The 24,250-nt window shown below is 41.0% G+C and overlaps 1 protein-coding gene across 2 annotated transcripts in view; it reads right to left on the minus strand.

Annotated features, from left to right (window-relative positions):
* PAN2 (PAN2-PAN3 deadenylation complex catalytic subunit PAN2) overlaps positions 1 to 24,250 on the minus strand; it is a 588,859-nt gene that overhangs the window by 559,844 nt on the left and 4,765 nt on the right. For both annotated transcript variants that reach the window (XM_090383685.1, XM_090383686.1), the window contains exon 2: positions 17,192 to 17,446. In XM_090383685.1, the coding sequence (XP_090239811.1) occupies positions 17,192 to 17,443 (252 nt within the window). In that variant the 5' untranslated portion in view covers positions 17,444 to 17,446. The remainder of the gene's footprint in view (positions 1 to 17,191; positions 17,447 to 24,250) is intronic.

The following is a 24,250-nucleotide window of genomic DNA, read 5'->3' on the forward strand; positions in this document are numbered from 1 at the left end:
GCAGTGCTTCTTTAACCAGTGCCTCCATTAATTTTCCTGGAACAGAAGTTAAGCTCACAGGTCTATAATTACTTGTGTCAGCCTTTGATCCTCCTTTGTGAATTGGGGTCACATTTGCACATTTCCAGTCTATGGGTACCTCCCCTGAGTCCAAGGAAGCTCTCATAATTATGGCTAAGGGTTTGCTTACTTCCTTTGCTGCCTCCTTTAATATAACTGGATAGATCCCATCCACCCCGGGTGCCTTTCTTGTGTTTATCTTCAACAGTTTCTCCTCCACTTTACTCCAGTTATTTCAAGATTCTGTAGCTTACTGCTAGAGTTGAATCCACCTCTGGCATTCCCCTCGCTGAATAACGCCTCATGTGTGAATGTCGATGCAAAATATTCATTTAGTTTGTTAGCTACCTGAGCAGGATCATCAACACTTGACCCATCAATATCAAGTGGACCAATCTGATTCATCCCCTTCCTTCTACAGTTTACATAAGTAAAGAACTCCTTGCTGTTTTTCTTTGCATCCCTAGCCAAGGATTTCTCATAATCTGCCTTCACCTGCCTAACCTCCTTTGTAACTTGGTTGCATATCAACTTGTATCTATCATAGGTGTCTGTGTCATGTGTTAATTTGTATGTATCCCATGCATTTTTCTTCTCTGCCATATGCCTCATTAGTTCATCTGACATCCATTTAGGCCTAAACCGCGAACAATATTTCTTAGTTGGTATGTAAAGCCTAGTAGTTTCCAAGATAAGTTCTTTGAATGCTTCCCATTTTGAATTTGCTGTTGGTAACATCATCAGTTGGTCCCACTGTATAGAATTTAAATACTGTCTCAGTCCATCGTAGTCGCCTTTACGGAAGCAATAACCCTTCCCTTTACCCCTAATGGTAGTTACCTCTTTGAGTAAATCCCACTTCAGCACACTGTGATCATTGCCACCTAGTGGTTCATTTATCTGCAGATTCTTAATGCATGAAGAATCACTGCTGATAATCAAATCAAGAGTATTACTCCCTCTAGTTGCCTCCCGAACATGCTGATGTAGAAAACAATCATCCAATAAATCCACAAAAGCCCTGCTAGTGTGTGAGTAACCAGCCCCCAAATTCCAGTCAATATCTGGGAAATTAAAATCTCCCATTATAAGACACTCTGATTTACTGGCCCACTCTATTTCCCTGTACAGTACCTTATTATACTCATCAGAGTCATTAGGCCTATAGCACACTCCTACTCTCAATTTTGATCTCCCAATGGTTATGTCAGTCCAAACTGACTCCACACTGCACTGTCCAGCGATGTCGACTGGCTTCACTTCCTTGGTTTTTATGTGTTTCTTAACTAATAGCATAACCCCTCCCCCCTTCCTATCCTGTCTATCCTTTCTGTAGACGTTGTACTCCCCAAATTGCAGTTCTGCATCCCTTATATCTGTGTGACACCACGTCTCTGATATCCCAACAATATCTGCCTTCGATGTTTTGAGCAATACCTCAAATTCATCAAATTTATTTACTAAACTCCTAGCATTGGTGTACACGCAAGTATACCTGCACCTGTTTCTATTCTTAGCTACCCTAACACAACCCATGTGTTTACTTGTACCGCAATGGCTCCCAGCAGTCTCTGAAATACCATGCATCTTGTTTTTCAGGCTTCTGCTCATTCTAATAGAAGCAGTGCAAGAATCTCTTTCACCTCTGCCAGTGGCTACTGTCAATCTATTGGTCTTTGTCTCCCCCCAAGCTAGCAGTTTTCCGACCCACCTAACACTGCCTCGATAGCATCAGCAAATATTCTTGCACCCTTTCTATTTAAGTGTATCCCATCCCTGTAGAAGCAATCTCTCCTGTTAACAAGTACAGTCCAGTCTGAAAAAAATTCTACCCCTTGAGCCTTGCACAATCTTTCCAGGGCCGAATTGATCGACAAGGATCTCATCATATACTCCCTCCTATCGTGTCTGGGCAGAATTGCAGACACTTTCAAATTCAACCCTAATTCTCGGCTTTTGTTCAACAGTGACCTGTACTTGTTAAGTAATTCTGCCAGTCTCCTACTCTTAATATTATTAGTGCCAACGTGTACAACTATATCACCTTTTGTGCCCTTAAAAGATGATATTCGCTCTACAACGTCATCAACCTTTGCCCCTGGCAGACATAGACAAAGCATGTTCCCCGTTTCCCTGACAATAGAGTCACCAACAACTACTAGTTCCTTCGGGACCAGCGCATTCTGCCTTAGGGGTTGTCTCTGTGTCACGCGATGCCCAAGTGCAAGCTCTGGCGTTGATGTGGGCAGCTGAGAGCTTGATGGTCCCCTCAATTTAGTTTCTTCGAGGGCATCCACCCTATCCTTCAAGCTCTCATATAGGCCCACAAGAACGCCGAGTTGTTGCCTGATATCGATACACTCCTTGCATCGCGCACACACAAAGACATCCCTCTTGGCAGTATAATGTCCCGTACCCGATTGCTCTGCAAACATCAAGCAAACAGTGCATTTTATAAGGCTGTGAGTCAGAGCACAACTGCCCCCCTCAGTTCTGCTCTGAGCCACAGCACTTCCATTAGCTTGAGCCTTTTGTTTTGCTGCTCTGGTTTGAGTCATGATTCTATTAATTTATTAATTAATTATGTTATGTTATTAATTATATTACGTTTGTAATCTAAGTCGTTATATGTATTTATTTAAACGTACAATTTAACTGCTAACGAAGTTCAACTAACGCTATCTAGTACGGTATATAACCTACGGTATATCTAGTACGGTATCACAATGGCGGGAAAGTTACTAACGGTAGCGGTAGTTACGAACGGTAGTTACGAACACGTGGAAACCCTTACCGATACTTTTACAAGGCCGAGTAAAGAATAAATACACCAAATTAATCAAAAAATCACAAAATAATGTTATACTACTAAATTTAAATCAAAAGTTTTAGAAAAACAATAATTTCAAATCAATAAATAAGAAAAATCCACTTAGCGGCTTTGAACACGACCGTCACTAGTAGCCTCGTCAGCAGACGAGGCTACCTCGTCTGCTGACGAGGTAGCATGCCTCTACTAATGGACGATAACTGGTTGCAAAAATAATTTTGATATCATATACCTGGATTTCAGGAAAGCTTCTGATACTGTAAGCATATAAATAATTGCTATACAAATTGGAGCAGTGTGGTATTAAGGGCAAGTTATTGCTACGGATAAAGGGATGGTTGAGTGGGAGAAGATAGAGAGTGATTATAAAGGGGCACTTCTCTTCGTGGACTAATGATTAGTGTAGTAGTCCCCCAGGGCTGGTCCCACTGTTGTTTTCTATTATTTATTACTGATAAAGATATATCAGGTTTAAAGTCTAAGTTTGCATATGATACAAAGGTTGGCAGGGTGGTTAATGACATAATCAAGGTAAATTACTGCAACAAGATCTAGAATAATTAGGCCAATGGGCTGAGAAATGGCAGATGAAATTTAACATTCAAAAATTCAAGGTACCTCATACGGGTCGTTGTTGTTGCTGCTGTTGGTTTTACAGCAAAATCTCATATGGGTAACAGTAATCACAAGTTACCATTACTGACTGTGTGGTACTACACTCAGAATTGTGAAAAATGAAGAAGACCTTAGGGTAATTATGCATTCAGGTATAGAGTTCTTTGAGCAGTGCAGACAGGCAGTCAGGACAGCTCATGGGAGGTTTTGTCAATGACAAAAACAGAACTTTGCTAGCAGGAATAAGGAGGTGATTACCCTCTTGTACAAGGCCATGGTTAGGGCACAACCTGAGTACTGCATACAAGTCTGGAGACCACATTTTAGGAAGGATGTAGATCTGCTGGAACTGGTGTAGAGAAAGGCAACGACATTGATGAAAGGAACAAAAGATTCAAGGCTTTAAACACCTCAATCAGATCTCTTCTCAGGTGCCTAGTCAACAGACACTGCAATTTCCTGAACTGAAGCCTTACCAAGAAAGGCTTCAGTTCAAGAAATTGCAGTGTCTGTTGACTAGACACCTGAGAAGAGATCTGATTGAGGTGTTTAAAGCCTTGAATGAACTGAGTAAGCTCAATGTTGATGGAATTCTTCCTCTTCCTGAGAACACACAAGGGAACATAAATCAAACTAAGCAAGGATGATTGCAGGATAGATGTGGGAAAGTTTTCTTTCAGCCAGCGGGTGGCTGATTGTTGGAACAAACTTGCATCTATACAACCTACTGAGTATAACACCATGCACAAGCACACTGTGGATGACCACCAAGGTGTGAAACAACGTAAGCATGGGTCAAGGTGTGGCACCCACACCACATGGAGGAATGATGCCCCTCTGTGTTACCAGACAATACTAGGTAGTAGATGACTCTCATCAACCGGTGCAATACTACTACTTTGCTTATTGTAGGGTTGAAGTGGTGGAATTCATTTTTAGTTTCCAGAGCTAAGTTGCAGTCAACTGTTCCCCATCTCTTCCATCATGCAGTATGATTGATGTCTTTTGAGGTTATGATGAACACCATGGCGAGATCCAAACTTCCTTACATTTCAATGGTACAACTCTAAAACAGTGTTCGTAGGCTGGCCGCTAGTTGGTACACTGGAACGAACATATTGGTAACTCTCTAGGAAGCTTCCAGATCAGCTAGTATGTATATAATCTTGCTATGTTTACTCTGCCAGGAAGTGAATGGAGAGAGTCCGAGTAGTGTGTATGTGGGGGGGGGGCATTGTCGAGGCCACATTATGTCAAAGATCTGGGTATATTCTTACCATGTGTACGCCATATCCAAAAATTTCATTAATTCATACAGCATGTCCCCCCCCCCACTTTTTCTTACTATTGAATACACCACGAATTGTCAAACTAATAGAGTACACTTATCTGCAGAAAGATCTAAACCTCCCAAACACTTCCTAGTTCATTTCACAAATATACGTGGTTTCAGTTCTAATCTCAATGATGTTCATTTTCACTTTCAGTTTGCCAAACCCCATGTACTTTTTCTGACAGAATTTCAGTTATCGGTTAATTCAACCACTGCTCATCTTAGCTGCCCAAATTATTCACTGTATAATTCCTTTCACTTCAAAGGTGGTACTTGTACATATGTCCATTCCGATATTCCCCATCAGAGACTTCGTAATTTGGAATCTCCTCTTTTTGATCTTCTCAGGCTTAAAATCTCTCTACCCCATTCTGTCAAATTCATCCGTTGTCTCTACTGTTCTCCCAACTCCACTAATTACTTGGAGCTCTTTGACTTCCTCTCTTTGCAACTTGACTTTCTCCAGTCCAACTTTCCTAACAGTGAGGTAATTTTACTTGGTGATTTTAATGTTCAGAACTCCAGCTGGCTTCTGTTTTCTAGTCACACAGACCCAGCTGGTCAAGATGCTGAGGCTTTTGCAATTACTTGCACAGACTGTTCATTTACCTACCAGAAAACCGGACAATCCTAACCACACAGCAAACACACTTGATCTTTTTCTCATAAACAACCCTTCTAAGCACACGGATGAAGTGAGTGGTCCTTTGGGCACCTCAGATCACAACTTGGTGATTGTCTCTTCTCCAATGGAGCCTTTATCTCATGGCTATTCCCAACCTCATATTGTTTGGCATTACAAGAATGCAAAATGAGATGACCTGCGAGATTTATTTTCTTCTTTTCCTTGGTCGGATTACCGTTTCAAAACTTCAGATGTCAACGTTTGCACAGCTCGTGTCAGTGAAATTATTCTTGTAGGAATGGAATCCTTTATTCCACACACCACTTTAAAATCTCGTCCTTTATCTAAACCTTGGTTTTCCAATAAATGTGCTAAGGCTGTTCAAGAGAAGAACGTTGCATGTCGTAACTGGCTTGTTTCCAATTCTTCAATTTCATTTTCTGCCTACACCAAAGCTTGCAACAATTGTAAAGCAGTTGTTAATCAGTCCAAACTAGATTTTGAACAGGCTAAGAGTATAAAACTTGCCCTAATGGTAGCCGAGCATTTCTATCTCTTGTCAAAGCTATTGGCTGCAACCTTTGCCCACCTCTGTCAAAACCAGATGGTTCTATTGTCACTTCAGCCAAGGATAAAGCTGACCTGCAAACATCCCATTTTTCTTCCAACACGTTTTTTCTTGCTGCTGAATTTCTGCTAAAAATATACAGTTCAAGTGCTTTAAAGTTTAAATTGTGTTCTCTCAAGATCTACCTTGGTAAGAAACTTTCACTGATTTAGAGGGATTATAACCAGATTTTAGCATTATTTTATATTTCCTTTGTTTATGAGACAGGTCACCATGCCTCTCACAGCAAGTAAATAGAGAAGAGCTCCAGTATAATGTGGCTGCCGTGCTCAAATGTGGTTTTGACTTGGGAGGGCATTTCCTCCTTGCGTAACTTTGTGCAGGCTACCTGCCCCAACCTAACCGTGCCTCAAATTGTGCATAAACTGCAAGATACAATGTGCTTCTAGGTTTCCCCCTTCAATAGACTGACCATGGATAGGTGCAAACTTTTGACCTGTGTGATCTACACCAAAACTGAGTTCACCACCGTGACCGGCCCCTTTGTAAACGCCAAAAGAAATTAGTCCCATCTCTGTACCTGCATTTTTCAACTTTTGTTCACCCCCCCCCTTACGTGACCGTGGGGAATAGCCCAAAAACAACTTCTGAGCATAAAACAGTTTTCCAATTAAGCCATGGACTTGTGGCTAATGCCAAACAACATTTCTCTCCAACCCCTCATAACCAGTGGGACAAATACCTCGATAGACTGAACTTTTTGATTATCAGGAACTCACAAATCATGGAAGGAAAACCAGACAAGGACAATACGTCATCACAACAGAGCCAAAATGATGAACATACTGTGTTGGAACAGCACCAGATTATAGGGGACAACCGATCCAGGCTTCCCTCTTCCACTGAAAGGAAGAACAAAAAAGGCATTGCGACAAAATTTGAACAGGAAACCCATTCACAAACTGAAGAGAAGGAAATGCCAGATGACACTGCCACACAATGTGATATCGCATAACAAAAACAAAAGCAGCCACCCCCAGACCCCACACTACCAGAGGGTACTGTGCTAAATAAAAACCCTGAAACTGAGGATTGCCTTGGGAGATCTATTCAAACACCAATCTGACAGAGTAACTACAGGCTTGAGGGCACAGATTGTGAACATCTGGACAAAGCTTGAAACCATTCTCCTTCAAACAGATTGGAAAGGGAGATAGCAAAAACGAAATTGGCTGCTTCTGTGCGCATATGCTGATACGCTGAGGATCACACCAGAGATTCAATCAAAGGCTCCCACTCCTTCAAACATGAAGAGAACCCTGCTGCTACATCCACACCTAGTCATCCTGAAGCCCATTTCCCAGGAGACCCATCACACGAGCGAAGAAATCAAAAACTCGATCATTACTAATCTGAGTGAGGAATTCAAAAGGACCAAAATTAAATCAATACGGAAGACACGCAACATTGACGTGATAATAGAAACAGAGACACAAGAGGATGCAGATAAAATTGTTAAAAAAAAAAACTCTAAAATCCCAACCCTCGGACTCCATGCAGAGTCTCCAAGGAGGAAAGGGCCATGTATAGTCATTTATGACACAGGCAAGGACCTCTCTGCAGAGAACCTACAGGAAGAACGCTATTGCAGAAACTTGTAGCAAGAACTCCCAGACCAGGAACCAGATAAACACATCACTCCAAAATACCAAACAAGGAGCAGGACTGGAACCGCCATAAACTGGGTGGTTGAACTCTTCCCAGTGGCCTGGAAAATTCTTAGCCATCAATAAAAAGTCTACATAAACTGGGGCAGACACCAATTCACGGAACACATGGCTGTTCCCAAATGTTTCAAGTGTTGTCACTACGGCCACACACACACAGAAGCAGACAACCTGCGGGCACTGTGCAGAAAGTGGGCATCACTAAAAAAACCTGTCCAAACAAGTCAGTGTCCCCAACCTGCACAAATTGCAAAGCTCAGAAAATGCCAGCCGACCACTCGATCCGCGACAACATGTCTGGTGTATCTAAAAGCAAAGAGTGCCCTCCAATCACGGATTGACTATGGGGAGTAACCGCAAAAACTTTAACATCAACATCGTAAAATTTGCGCAACATAACACCCAGAGAGCTACCGCAGTTGCGGCACAACTTAGAAAAAAGGCGGAGGAGGAAAACCTGGACCTCCTTCTTATTCAGGAGCCTTACCCACACCAGAAAGAAGTGAAAGGATACCCGCTAACCTACAAGGTGGTGCAGGTGGAAGGTGATACCCCCTGGATGGCTGTTGTTTGTCCGAAACCCAGATTTCACTGTCACAAAAATCTCTGATCTCTGCACCAGCTGGGTAGCATGCACCCACATTACCACACTGCTGGGAGAGTTCTATACAATCTTGCTCTACAGCAGACCAGGAATTGACATCATCCCAATCATCAGATATCTGGAAAACATCCTCATACAACTCCCAAATGCCAGACTCATCATCAGTGCTGACGTGAATTGTAGGTCACCAGCCTGGCACAGAAAAACACCAGACAGGCGTGGCACTAATAATGGTCAATGCCTAGAAGATTTCCTTTCCAATAGCAGCCTCACAATTCTCAATACTAAATAATCTACCAACCTACTCTAGCACTCTGTGGGAGGTGACAATCAATGAGAGCCTCGCAAGCCGCTCAATTGCAGAACACCTTTCTTCCTGGAAGGTAAAATGCGACTGAACAACATCTGATCAGAGGGTGCTCACCTTTCAATTGCATCGCTCTCTCAATGTCCAACCAAGAGCAAGACAGACTCTTCACAGATTCGCAGTCGACAAGGCTGACTGGAACCTCTCCTGGGAAAAATACAAAAATAGTCCACGAGGAGGGTTCCAAGTTGGATGAATAGTGAAGTTGCCACATTACTTGAGCAGAAAAAGGTGGCATGGAAAGGTTACAGAACAATAAAAAGTACTGAAGCCTATAACAGCTACAAGATGATCTGTAACAGAGCCACAGAAAAGGTTCGACAGGCAAAGGCAATTTATGAGAAAGCACTAGCAAACAGAGCAAAGATGGGGGACAAGGAATTCTTCACATATATAATTGCCAAGAAGAGCAGGACAAACCAGATCGGACCTTTAAGTAAGAGAAAGGGGATAGTATTAAATACACCAGCTGCCGTTGCAGATGAACTCAACAGTTATTTTGCATCAATATTTACAAATGAAAAACCTTTTGTGGCAATGGGAAATTGTGGGGGTGAAGTTGAAAAATATGTAATTAATGATAATGAAATTTCGCAAGATTATTTAATGAAAAAACTTTAGAGCCTACAGGCCAGTAAGATTCCTCGAGTTGATGGAATATACCCTATAATCGGCAAGTGAGAGCATTGAACCATTGAGGCTAATTATGCAAGCATCACTAGACTCTGGGGATATTCCGTTGACTAGACTCTGGGGAGATTCCACCCTTGATCATGGAGGCAATGATCAAGGGTGGAATTCAGGATCATTGAAAGAATTGAATTGAATTCGGGATAGAATTGAAATTCTCAAGTATACTCAGCATGGTTTTGTAAAGGCAAAATCATGTTTGACAAACCTTGTTCGCTATTTTGAAAGGGTCATTCCCGAGCTAGATTTAGGGAATAATTTCGACATTGTTTATTTAGATTTCAGCAAAGCTTTTGACTCAGTCCCGCATGAGCGGTTGCTTTATAAGCTGGAACAGGTCGGAATGACTGGGAAAATCCTTAGATGGATAGCAGGATGGCTTCACAGCAGGAGGCAAAGGGTTGGGATAAATGGCTATTTCTCAGATTGGGTTGATGTAAGAAGTGGGGTTCCCCAAGGATCAGTATTAGGACCACTGTTGTTTTTAATTTTCATAAACGACATTGATGAAGGGATAGAGGGTGTGATGTCTAAATTTGCAGATGATGTTAAAATTGGTAGAGTAGTTAATCACTGTCAAGCTGAGCTTCTTCAGAGAGACCTAGAGAGACTTCAGGAATGGTCAGAAAAATGGCAGCTATGCTTTAATCCAACAAAGTGTAACGTATTACTCCTGGGAAACAGTAATTCCAAAATAACTTATTCACTTGATGGAGTTCAACTAAACCCAGTACTGGAGGAAAGGGACTTGAGTGTTACGATACGGTCAGACATGAAATTCTCTGAACATTGTAAACAGGTTGCAAGGAAGGCCCATGGTGTCCTATCGATGATCTATCAAACTTTTGCAAGTAGAGATAGGGATGTGATAATACCATTATATGAGGCTTTTGTAAGACCACACTTGGAATACTGTGTTCAAGTATGGAGACCGCACCTAAAGAAGATATCGAGCTGCTTGAAAGGGTGCAAAGACGGATCACTCGCCTGGTGAGATCAGCAAAAGGGCATCCTTATGAAGAAAGACTTCAAATATGTGGGTTGCAGAGTTCGGAAACTAGACACCTTATAAAAGATTTGATTGAGGTGTTTAAGGCTCTGAGAGGCATCAGTAAAATGAATGAGGACGAAATGTTCAAGATTATAAATGATGCTAGAACTAGGGGACATAAATTCAAGTTACAGGGGAAATGTTTAGATTGGACTGCAGGAAGTTTTATTTTAGCCAGCGAGTTATAAATTACTGGAATAAGTTGCCTACATGGGTGGTAGGGGTTGACAGTTTGGGGAAATTCAAAGGTCATCTGGATAGTACCTTCAGGTGAGGAAAGCGCATAGGATGACAGGTTTAATTTCCTTTTCTTTTATTAATTATTATTATTTATTTTATTTATTTTTTTTTTTATCATTGTTTTTTTCAGAGTTGTTTTTTTTTTTTTTTTGGCTGGTGCAACATAAGCCAGAGACATTCTTGCACCATGCAGCCATTACTAATACTAATACTAAAATACTAATACTAACCCTGAATAAGACAGCCAAGAACTTTAACCCTTCAGACCTGTCCTGACCAACACCAATATGCAATCTAGAAAATAGCCACCAACAAACTCCCTAGGGGTGAAGTCATCCCTGCCACCAAACTCCCACAAGGCAATTACACAAGAACATGGCAGGAGTCAATAAACAACGTCCTGGATGCAACATCCCTACCACCTGTTATTCCAAGCACCCCTGACCAGATATGACTATTTTTTATTTTTTTTAGGAGCATTAGCGACTAAGGCCATATTGCTCTAGGGATATGTGGTGGTCATTCCCTGACCTTCCGCATCCTCTGTATTTGGCGGTCACGGGCTCAAACCTCAGTCTAATCAAGAAGCGTATGCTATGCAGTACTACTCCTGCCCACCTCGCTATGGAGGCAACCCCCCATACTGCCATGTGTCACGACCAGTCTTCAGGGGTTGCCCGCAGGGCTCTGTCCTGGGACCCCTTCTGTGGAATATGGTCCTTGATGAATTCTTAAACTTTGACCTGAACACAGTAAAAACGCAAGCCTACACCAATGATTTGATAAAGATGCTTGAGGCAAACAGCAGAGCCCAAATGGAAGCAATGGCAAATCGAGCCATCTCAACATTGCTGCACTGGACCCAAGTTGTTGTTGTTGTCATTTGGTTTTTAGGAGCATTAGCAACTAAGGCCATATTGCTCCACGGATATGCAGTGGTCATTCCCTAACCTTTCCGCATCCTCCGTACTTGGTGGTCACGGGCTCGAACCCTGGTCTAATCAAGAAGCATGTGCTATGCACTGCTGCTCCTGCCCACCTGGCTACGGAGGCGCCACTGGACCCAAGAGAACCAGCTCAGAATTTTGGTGAAAAAAAAAAAAAAAAGTTCAATCCTCTTGAGGGGTTCTCTGGATATTAGGAGGCCCCCACAGATAAAAATCCATGGAACAACCATAAAGCTAAAAATAGAACTAAAATATCTCGGGATAGTTCTGGATAAGAACATATCATTCACCCCATCTCAATTACCTACATAACAAAATCAGAAATTACTCCGCTATGATTTCCAGAGTTATCAGAAGGGAGTGGGGCTTGAAGAAGACGACACTCTCCCTTTTCTACAAGGCTATTTTCATTCACCGATCCAACAAACAACACAAGTGCAGAAAAGAGGCGTCTGGCACACCTGTTGCAGACCTGGCAGGCCCAATGGTCCGACTCCCCCAAAGGAGCCATAACATGGAAATTCTTCCCAGATGTACATCGGATATACCCAAGCCAGCCTGCATGGTTCACTAAAGACCTCCATACCACCTTTCTCCTCACAGGACATGGATCCTTCCGGAGGAAACTCTACAACTTTGGTCTCTCAGATTCACTGCAGTGTCACTGCAGAGAGGAAGAAACCTGGGATCACCTCATGCATGAATGTCCTACCTACGAAGACCTGCGCCGCATCCTCATGACAAAGACCCAGTTCACACTCAGGAACCAAGAACAGCACATGTTGCAAAATGAGGAACACTACCGTGCCTTCATACGCTTCGCGCAGGAGCTCTTTTCCAGACAAAAAAACTCTTCCACAACCATAGAACCACAGACTGACACCTCGTAGCGCAACCAGCATGACTTCTCAGCAAGTCTACAAGCCCACAACGATCAGTTCAAATCCTCCAAACACAGCGACTCTTAAGAGACAATACACTACAATAACCAGAGGAGAGAATAAGAAAAGATTGTTTGTTTGTTATTTGGTTTTTAGGAGCATTAGCAACTAAGGCCATATTGCTCCGGGATATGCGGTAGTCATTCCCTGACCTTTCCGCATCCTCCGTATTTGGTGGTGACGGGCTCGAACCCCGGTCTAATCAAGAAGCGTGTGCTACGCACTGCTGCTCCTTCCCACCTGGCTACGGAGGCACCTGTAAGAAAAGAAATGGAAAAGAAAGGAAAAGGGAAAGAATAAAGTACAGGGAAAGAAGTAAGAGAGAAATGCTTTGAAGGAAAGAAAGAAAAACATATTGACTGCAACAACCAAACCTGGACGGGATTCCGTCCCATGCCTCATCATCTTGGCGGAGCTTAATTTGAGTGCAGAAATACCCTCTTGCACTAGCTATCCGCGATCCCACAGCATCTTGCTGCCAACATGCCACCTAACAATCAGGACCAGGGACCTTGCCTGGCCACTTTCATTCCCTCTCCCCGGTGGTGTGGGGGAAGAGAATGGGGAGTCTTTTCCATTTCCTCTCCTCCTCGCCGACCCCCATTTTCCCTCCTGGTGGGTATTGGCCTGCCCCACTGACTTCCTTGGGGGTGCTCCTCTACTGCCCCCATATTTCTGTCTTTTCCCTCCAGTCTTCTGCCCCCTCTATCTTAATGCAAGCGAATGCCGCACACAACAATATTTAAATATGTTCAAATTAACTTTTGCCCATATTCTAGACCTTTCCTATTCAAGCGATATTACCCTTTGCAATTAAAATAAAACTAATTAAATTATTTTTTTTAGGTCCTAGTCACTGAAATCTCAGGTAATTAGGTGGCAGGACCTGCCAGAGTAAATAATTATAATACTGGTGTACCTGGTCTGCCGCCACGGGGCAAAAGTGGAGCAACGTTGGGCCTCAGCAGGGGTTCAGCGGCTAAATGACCAGATGAACAATGGTACACGACACTAAACATGTACAACATCCATAACTTTTAAATCTCTGGCATTTCCAGCAAACTGGCACACTCTTCACAAAACAAGCAACACGGAGATGGGGGAAACCCTGGTGCTGCTTGACACCAAACACACTTTACACTTTTTCTTCCAATTAGTAGAGATGGGGGAAACCCCCAGTACCGTCAGAAAACTAACACACTTTTCTTCCAACTCATGTATTAATGATCTTGGTAAAACACCTCCCACTATTCCCAAAGTGCTCCATTCAATGCCTCCTGTGGTCTTCCTTCAAAAGGATGTCAGAAGTATTTTGATGAATCTTGATGCTAAGAAAGTTCCAGGTCCTGATGGTATTTCTTCGCTTGTTCTCAAAACCTGTTCTCCTGAACTTACTCCTGTTCTTTGCCGCCTTTTTTCCACTTTCTTATTCCAAAGGTGTTTTTCCTTCTGCTTGGAAATTTGCTCATATCCAGCCAGTTCCTAAAAAGGGTAACAAATCCCTCCCATCCAATAATCGCCCCATTGCAATTACTTATACTCTTTCTAAAGTAATGGAGAAATCAATTAACCGCCAGCTCTTAAACTATATAGAAACCTTCCATCTGATATCAACGATCACCAGTATGGATTCCGTCAGTGTCAATTCACTAGTGATATTCTGGCTTATGTTACCCATTTATGGACAAATTGAATGGAAAAGTTTGATGAAACACAAGCAGTTGCTCTTGATATCTCAAAGGCTTTGGATCATGTTTGACCTAAAGGTCTTCTAAACAAGCTTCCATCTTATGGTTTGCCAACTGCTTTTTTGAAATTGGTTATCCAGTTTTTTCTCTCTGACCACTCACTGAGGGTAAATAGCTGTCTTCTAACTTCTCCACTAATGCTGGTGTCCCCCAAGGTTCAGTTCTTTCCTCCACTCTTTTCCTCTTGTATATTCTTTCCCCCACTCTTTTCCTCTTGTATATTAATGACCTTCTTCCATTGACTGGAAATCCTATCCATAGTTTTGCTGACGATAGCACATTGCATTCCACTTTCCAGTTTGAGAAACCTTGCCTTGCTCAATCAATTCAACTTCTCAAATATCCGCTACCAATTCGTTAAATGCCAATCTCCAGGTAATTCTCCAGTGGAGCAGAGACAACTTAGTTGATTTCAATTCTTCTAAAACTCAGTCTTGTCTTATATTTCACAAAAAGGATTCTTCTGCTTATCTTCGGTGACACTCCGATTTCTAGGCAAGATGATATATCTCTTTTGGGCATTACCCTGACTTCTAATCTCTCTTGGCACAAGCACATTACAAATATTTCTTCCTTTGCATCTAAAAAACTTGGTTTTCTCTTTCGCTCTCAGCATTACTTTTCTTCCAAACAACTGTTCACTCTGTACAAATCGCAAATCCGCCCTACCACGGAATATTGTTCCCACATCTGGGACGGTGTCCCCAAAACCTCTCTCAGGCTTCTAGATTCCATTCAGAAGAGGGCAGTTAGATTAACTAATGACTCCTCTCTAACAGAGTCTCTCCACTCACTGTCTCATAAACGTACTATTTCTGCTGCATGCCTTTTCTACAGATACTTCCATGGACACTGTTCTTCTGAATTAGCTTCTATAATTCCTGCTCTCTCTTTCATAACATTCCAAACACATGCCGCCACCAGCCAACATACATTTACTGTCCAACTTCAAACTCACAGAACCAACTTTTCATCTTCCTTGTTTATTCATTCAACTGCCGTTTTCTGGAACAACCTTCCTTCATATGTATTTCCTGAAAATTACAGTCTATAGAAGTTCAAGTCTAATGTCAACAAGTATCTTCTTTCGTCTTCTCAACCTCTAACCCGTGCATGGTACCAAGTACTATAGGTTCTAGTACCTCTCATGTATGGGGTTTTCATAAAAAAGAAAAAAAAATTTGCAGTTGTTGACATGGGTAATTTTAATAAATTCAAGGAAAAACATGACAAAATTTTGGAGGGGATGGGTAAAGTGGGTAGTTTTTTTTTTTGTTTGGACGATGTTCTATTTATTGCTTCATTTGCCACTACTAATACTATTAGTGTTATTATGCACTGACAGATGAACATGTTGAATGTAGTGTAATAGGCAGTGAATGTAATGTAATGTAATATAATTGAATGTAATAAGCAGTTTTTGTCATTGACAAAACCTCTCATGAGCTGTCCTAACTGCCTGTCTGCACTGCTCAATCATCCCTTTATCCATAGCAATAACTTGCCCTTAATAATGTAATGTAACTTTATAGGCACTCTACATTAACCCCAGAGCAACGTATCAACTCTGTGGTACTACACTGACAGTGGTAGAGAATGAAAGGGACCTGGGGATGGTTGTGCAGGCAGATATGAAGTTCTCTGAGCAGTGCAGACGGGCTGCAAGAGTAGCTCATGGTGTATTGTCAATGATATACAGGAATTTTTCTAGCAGGGATAAGGAGGTGATTATTCCCTTGTATAAGGCAATGGTCAGGCTACACCTAGAGTACTGTATACAAGTCTGGAGGACTCATTTCAAGAAGGATGTAGAGCTGCTGGAACGAGTACAGAGAAGGGCAACAAGATTAGTGAATGGAACAAAGGGGTGCTCTTACGAAGAAAGGCTTAAGTTTTGCAAATTACAGTGTCTGGAGACTAGGCACCAGCGAGGTGATCTGATATAGGTGTATAAAGCATTGAATGGTTTGAGCATGCTCAAAGCTGATGGGATTCTTCCTCTCGCTCAGAATAATCACCTGGGAGGGCATAAATTCAAATTGAGGAAAGACAGATGTAGGATAGACGTGCGGAAATTTGCCTTTAGCCAGCGAGTGGTTGGTTAGTGGAACAGACTTCCATCCCTTGTCGTGGAAGTTGATAGCCTAAATAAGTTTAAGGCTCAGCTGGACAGGTATTTTGAACGAACAGAGGGGTGAAGTGGAAGTGGGGTTTTTTTTTTTTTTTTTTTTTGGCTGATGCTGCATAAGCTTGCTTTCTTGCATCAAATGCCTCTACTAATGCTAATGCTACATAATATAATTTATATAATTTTTAGGCACTTTTTCAAATGTCTAAAAATTTGAAAAAATGTATGCTATAACCATAGTGAAGGCAATGTGAGCAAAGTAATTTAATCATTAAACACTGTTCGTTTTCGCCAACCTTTAATAAAATCAGTGTTATCTGATGAGTTTTTTTTGTATAACATACAATAAACTAAATTTAGATGCCAGCTATGGAGCCAATACCTTGGCTTCTTGGAAAACCTCATTGAATATAAAAAGGGATATAAAACAATTTATTATCACTGTGTCATCTCATTTTATACTGCAATTTTCGATGGAAAAAAGCTGAACAAATACAGTGGGATCACAGCACACATTGTACCAAATTCCAAAATCTACCTCCTTGTCCCCTCCCATTCTCCACAAGTGCTAACTGCAGTAGCATTTGTAAAGTTTATAGTTCTATAAGGATGCTTCTAGCCATAACTCTGTAACTGTTTAAGCATTTAATGACAATAAGTTGTTTCACTCACAGATAATGTTAAAAAGAATATATATAAAAGAAATTTCTAACATACTCCTTGATTTCCCATCCACAGAAGTTCTTCATGCTGATCAAATGTAAGTGCTGAAACACCAAAGTGGTTCCCACCATCTGCTAAGATACTATGAAGTAGTCTATATTCTTGACCCAAGATCTGGCTGCTTCCAGAGAATTGCTGCAATGAAGTTCCTTCTGTATAAGCATCTAACTGATTTCCTTGAATTGTTACTCTTTCTACACCTGATGGAAACTCTTGCACTGGATAGTCCATATCTGGAAGGCTCATTTCCTATAAACAAATTGATGATGTTAATAGCGTAAATCTCTTGATCTAGTATGATATAAGTTGTATACTTGCAGAAATTTGTAATGTTATTAACAAATTAGCTGAAACATTCCTGCTACCTAATATAATCACGACTTCACTTTTTACCATAGCAGAGTTTTATGAGGGACATTTGAAAAGTTCATGGCCTGAGTAACAAAAGTTTATTTGAGGGATCTGGTTGTTATTTGTTGTTGTTATTTGGTTTTTAGGAGCATTAACAACTAAGGCCATATTGCTCCGGGATATGCGGTGGTCATTCTCTGACCTTTCCGCATTCCTCCGTATTTGGTGGTGACGGGCTCGAACCCCGGTCTAATCAAGAAGCGCGTGCTACGCACTGCTGCTCCTTCCCACCTGGCTACGGAGACGCCTAAGAGGGGGTCTGGTAACATGTCACTTTTCAGCATGGTGCCCTTTGGAGACAATACACTTTTTCCACTAATGCTGTAATGCGTCGATTCCAGCTGCAAAAAAAGTTTTCTCTTGAGCCTTCAGGAGTGCATCCACTGCAGCAATAACATCACTGTCATTATGAAAATGGATGCCAGCCAGGTATTTTTTCAAATTAGGAAACAGGTGAAATGCATCCATTGCCATGGATGCACTGCAAACTTATGAGGAGGCATGTTGTCCTGGTGGAACAAGACTCCTTTGCAAGTTTTCCTTGGCATTTGTCATTGATGTTTTCATGCAAACACCTCACAAGGTCTATGTAATGTGGCATGTGACTTCAGAATGGCCTGTCTGGCCATTCTGAAGGCAATCCACTAGCAACACTCCATCAGCATCCCAAAACAATAGGGATACTGATTGAGTACCGCTAGTCAATTCCCTCTGCTGCTAACCTAACCAGCAGAAGGAATTGACTTGGCTTTCTTCAGAGGGGAGTGGAGTTGTGTTTCTGCTGTTTGGACTGCTCCCTTGTCTCTGGCTGAAAGTGATGGACCCCATGTCCCAACCATGGTCACAAACCTTGCAAGGAAATTTGCTTGACCTACTTGAAAATGAGACAAATGTTCACTTCACTTGACAACTCGTGTGCATTTTTGATCTGTTGTCAATAAATTTGGCACCCATCATGCTAACATTTTCATAACAAAATCTGTTATAATGAGATACACATTCAGAAGAGATGCCCAAAATGCTGGAAATGTACCGAACTGTCACTTGTTGATCACTTGTCACCAGATTATGCACACTGTCAACAACTCAAGTGATGAACATTACAGGTGTTCCATAGTGCAGGTCATCTCCCAGGCTCTCCCTCCCTCATTTAAATCTGCTGCCCACTACTTAATCATAGAACAGGAAGGAGCATTCTACCCCAATGTTGTAACCATATCCTCATAAATTGCTTTTGGCATTAGTCCCTTTTTTCACAAATATTGGATGATTGTGGTGATTGATTTTTGTCCAGCTTTCCTTTCAAATTTTTTGAATTCAGGACACCTGTAATTAAAAAAAGACGTTACTGAAATTACATGAAACTTGGTGAGTTATTATTTATTATACATTTTTATACATTAAGTACAGAAATTTTTTAACTGTACCAATACCCATTTATACTCATGCTGCAAACTATTCAAATGTCCTCTCATAATGGCTATAATTTAAGCTAAATAAGACATACCATTTTGCCAGAATCAAACACTAACTCCAGTCCAGAATCAAACGCTACCTCCAGTCCATTTAATGCTAATTACAGATCTTATTAAAAAACATACAAGGGCACAACAGATCTTGATTACTAGGTGAGAATTTGTTGTTCCTCGTTTCGTATTTGGAGGGGGGGGGACAATTATATAATCAGAATTGCACTAAAGCCATCCAAGAGACATTGTAACTGCTGTAGTGTTGTGTCAGAATAGTGCCAAAAAATTTCAGTGTTTCATGTTTTACACATAAAACTGAAATTTCTGCTTTTTTTTTCTGCCTTCACACATGAAACATTGTGAAATTTGTGACTTGTCTGATACCATGTCAAATGCCTAATAACAATCATCTATTGTCATTATTTAATTATCAGCAGCAGTTTGTTATAGCAAAATAAATTCAACTTTTGTTATTACTGTTTGAAAATGAAAGTTACATGAAAAACTATTTTGTTTTTGTTATACAGCACATTTGAAAAATGTAAATTTGTAATTTGCTTTACGATTTTTTCCTATATAAAACCTGTTATTCAGTTAATTAAAATTGTAAAATCATTAAAAAGTTTTTTTTTTTTTAATGAAAACCCCAAACATGAGGGATATTAGATCCTATAGTACTTAGTTGAGAATATGAAAGAAGATATTTGTTGACATTAGACTTGAACTTCTGTTAATTGTAATTTTCGGGAAATATGTATGAAGGAAGGTTGTACCAGAAAATGGAAGTTGAATGAATAAATGAGGAAGCAGAAAATTTGGTTCTGTGAGTTTGAAGTTGGACAATAAAAAAATGTTGACTGGTTGTAGCACATAGTAGTAGTAGTGGCATGTGATGCTGTTGTTGTTGTTGCTTGGTTTTTAGGAGCATTAGCAACTAAGGCCATATTGCTCCAGGATATGCGGTGGTCATTCCTTAACCTTTCCACATCCTCCGTATTTGGTGGTGACGGGCTCGAACCCCGGTCTAATCAAGAAGCGTGTGCTACACACTGCTGCTCCTTCCCACCTGGCTACGGAGGCGCCGGCATGTGATGCAACAAAGCAAGTGTATGAGCTTATGTAGCCCATTTAAAAATTCCCTCTAAATGTTTGTCCAGTTCCTCCTTAAATTTATTTAATCTATCAACTTCCACAATGACAGATGGAAGTTTCTTCCAGCAATTAACCACTCACTGGCTAAAGGCAAATTTCCACACATCTATTCTACATCTGTCTTTCTTCAATTTGAATTTATGCCCCCGTACATACGTAATCTGAACAAGTGGAAGAATCACATCAGAATTCAGTGTGATCAACCCATTCAAGGCCATATACACCTCAATCAGATCACCTCGCAGGTGACTAGATTGCAGCCGCTGCAATTTGCAGAACTTAAGCCTCTCTTGGTAAGAGGATCCATTCATTCCCCTCACCAATCTTGTTGCCCTTCTCTGTACACGGTCAAGCAAATCTACATCCATTATAAAATGAGGCCTCCAGACCAGTACGCAGTACTCGAGACGTGGCCTGACCATTGCCTTATACAGAGGGACAATCACCTCCTTTTTCCCTGCTAGCAAAATTCCTGTATATCATTGACATTATTTAATTATCAGCAGCAGCTTGTTATAGCCAAATAAATTCAGCTTTTGTTATGACTGTTTGAAAATGAAAGTTACATGAAAAACTATTTTTTCATGTAACTTGAAATGTAACATTGCTCAGAAAACTTCATATCTGACTGCACAATTACTCCCAGGTCTTTTTCATTTTCTACCACCTTAAGTGTACCACACAGTTGGTACATTTCTCTGGGGGTACTTCTACTCATATGCAGTACTTTGCATTTGTCAATGTTAAACTTCAGTTGCCACTTCTCAGCCTATCTGCCCAAATTTTCTAGATCCTGTTGCAGTAGCACACTGCCATTACTGTCATTAACAACCCTGCCAACCTTTGTATCATCTGCAAACTTTGACACTAAGCCTGATATACCTTCATCAATATTATTGATAAATATACCAAACAACAGTGGACCCAACACCAAACCCTGTGGGACTGCAATAATAACATTAGTCCACGAAGAGAAGAGCAGCACCCATTGATTACCACCCTCTGTCTTCTCCCACTCAACCATCCTTTTATCCATTGTAGCAACTTACCCTTAATACCATTCTGCTCCAATTTGTACAGTAGTCTTCCATGCGCAACAGTATCAAAAGCTTTCCTGAAATATAAATATATGATATCAAAATTATTTTTTGCATCCAGTTCCTTTGTAACCACATCATAATATCCTATCAAATTTGTCAGACAAGACTTTCCCTTAACAAACCCATGCTGTGTCTGAATTATTGCTGCGGTCTTGTCTAGATGATCCTGCAATGCATCTTTAACCAGTGACTCCATTATTTTACCTGGAACAAAAGTTAAACTAACTGGTCTGTAATTACTCGTGTCACCCTTCGATCCCCCCTTTGTGAATTGGGGATACATTTGCACATCTCCAGTCCATGGGGACCTCCCCTAAATACAAGGATGCTCTCATAATTATGGCTAAGGGTTTGCTTACTTCCTTTGCCGCCTCCTTTAATATAACTGGCTAGATCCCATCCACCCCAGGTGCCTTTCTTATGTTTAACTTCAACAATTTCTCCTCCACTTTGTTCTCAGTTATAACAAAATCATTAAGCACCCTGCTACAATTTGATAACCTTCTGGCATTTTCAAACCTTAATAACTCCTCACGTATGAATGCAAATGCAAAATACACATTCAGTTTGTTTGCTATCTGAGCAGGATCATCAACAGTTGAACCATTGATATCAAGTGCACCAATCAGATTCATCCCCTTCTTTTTAGAGTTTATATAAATAAAGAAATCCTTGTTGTTTTTCTTAGCATCCTTTGCCAAAGATTTTTCATAATCTGCCTTCGCCTGCCTAACCTCTTTTGTGACTTGATTACAGACTAGCTTACATCTGCTACAGGCTTCTGTGTCGCCTGATAATTTATATGCATCCCATGCATTTTTCTTCTCTGCCACGAGTCTCATTAGTTCATTTGTCAACCATTGTGAAAAGTGCCAAAAAATTTTAGTGTTTCGTGTTTTACACATGAAACACTGAAATTTCTGCTTTTTTTCTCTCATTTTTTTCTCTGGAAGAGAGAGAGTGGGAATTACTGAAGCCAATTCAGAACAGTGCCAATGGAAGTATCTGTAGAAAAGGCATCCAGAAGAAACAGTGTCAAAGAAACTGAGAGTGGAGTGACTCTGTTAAGAGATGAGTCATTAATTAACCTAACTGCCCTCTTTTGTTGTTGTTGTTATTTGGTTTTTAGGAGCATTAGCAACTAAGTCCATATTACTCTGGGAATATGCGGTGGTCATTCCCTGACCTTTCTGCATCCTCCGTATTTGGTGGTGACGGGCTCGAACCCCAGTCTAATCAAGAAGCGTGTGCTATGCACTACTGCTCCTTCCCACCTGGCTATGGAGGCGCCGCCCTCTTTTGAATGGAATCTAGAAGCCTGAGAGAGGTTTTGGGTGCACCATCCCAGATGTGGGAACAATATTCTATGATAGGGCAGATTTGTGATTGTACAGAGTGAACAACTGTTTGGAAGAAAAGTAACACTGAGAGCAAAAGAGAAAATCCAGCTTTTTACATGCAGAGGAAGCAATATTTGTAATGTGCTTATGCCAAGAGAAATTAGAAGTCAGGGTAATTCCCAATAGAGATATATGACCTTGTCTAGAAATCGGAGTGCCATTGAAGATAAGCATAGGAGCAAAGAATCCTTTTTTGAAAGATAAGAGTGAACTTTAGGACTGAAATTAACTTAGTTATCTGTTACTCTACTGAAGAATTACTTGGAGATCAGCATTTAAGGAGTTGGTAGTGGATAATATAGAAGTTGAAGCTGTTACTGCAAGCCAAGATTTCTCAAACTGGAAAGTGGAATGCAATGTGCTATTTTCAACAAACTATGGATAGGATAAGATTTCCGATCAATGAAAGAAGGTTAATATACAAGAGGAAAACAGTGGGAGAAAGAACTGAACCTTGGGGAACACCAACATTAGTGGAAAAGTTAGAAGCCAGAGAACCATCCATCATCACCCCGCAGTAAGTGATCAGAGAGAAAACTGGATACCCAATTACAAAAAACAGTCGGCAAATGATAACATGGAAGCTTACGAGGACCGGTACGAAAGTAATGCCTCTAATTTTTTGCTTTCAAAAGTGGCACCGTAGATCATTTTGCGTGTCACTGAGTGGTCACTAGAAGTCTCTAATTCCATATTGAATGGCACTGTGATCGGTCATGTGAATGCAGCACGGATAGGTAAAAATGGTGGATATTACAAATATACATATCAAGCAAGAGTAGTGATTGAATTTCTTACCAAGGAAGAAGTGATACCTATCTAAATTCATACACATCTCAAAAATGTTTATGGTAACAATACTGTATATGTGAGTACAGTTAGACATTGGATAAGACACTTCAAGAGTGGGGAAAGTGACATTGTTGACAAGCTTAGAAGCAGCTAGCCAGTAACGTCAGTGACAACAGACAATAGCCAGATCAACGTGCTGCTCAAAGAAGACTGTCACATCACAACACGCAAATTGTGTGATGCAGTAGGTATAAGGAAATCTGCTGTGACAGCCATCATAAAGGAACTAGGCTACAAGCATTGCATCCGGTGGGTCCCGAAAATGCTGACACACGAGCACAAAGAAGCCCAGAAAGTCATCTGTATGGCACTTCTTCAGGGGTACGAGAGTGAAGGAGAGGTTTTCTTTCCCGCATAGTCACAGATGACAAAACCTGGGCCCACCAATTTGACCCTGAAAGAAAGAGACAGTCGATGGAGTTGCACCATCAAAATTCACCATGAAAGAAGAAGTTCAAAAGACAGCCTTCTGTCAATGAAGTCATCGCAACGATGTTTTCAGACAAAATGGGGTCTTGCTTGTGGACTTCTTGGAGTATGGCACCACAATCAACTCAGACTGATATGTGCAAACAATAAAAAAGTTGAAAGCCTGCATCCATAGAGTTCGACCTGACAAAAACCTTAATGAGATTCTTCATGACAACACACGACCCCATACCAGACTGC

This window comes from Mastigoproctus giganteus, chromosome 10 (genome assembly GCF_048544385.1).
Source record: "Mastigoproctus giganteus isolate SK-2022 chromosome 10, ASM4854438v1, whole genome shotgun sequence".
Taxonomy (NCBI): Eukaryota; Metazoa; Arthropoda; class Arachnida; order Uropygi; family Thelyphonidae; genus Mastigoproctus; species Mastigoproctus giganteus.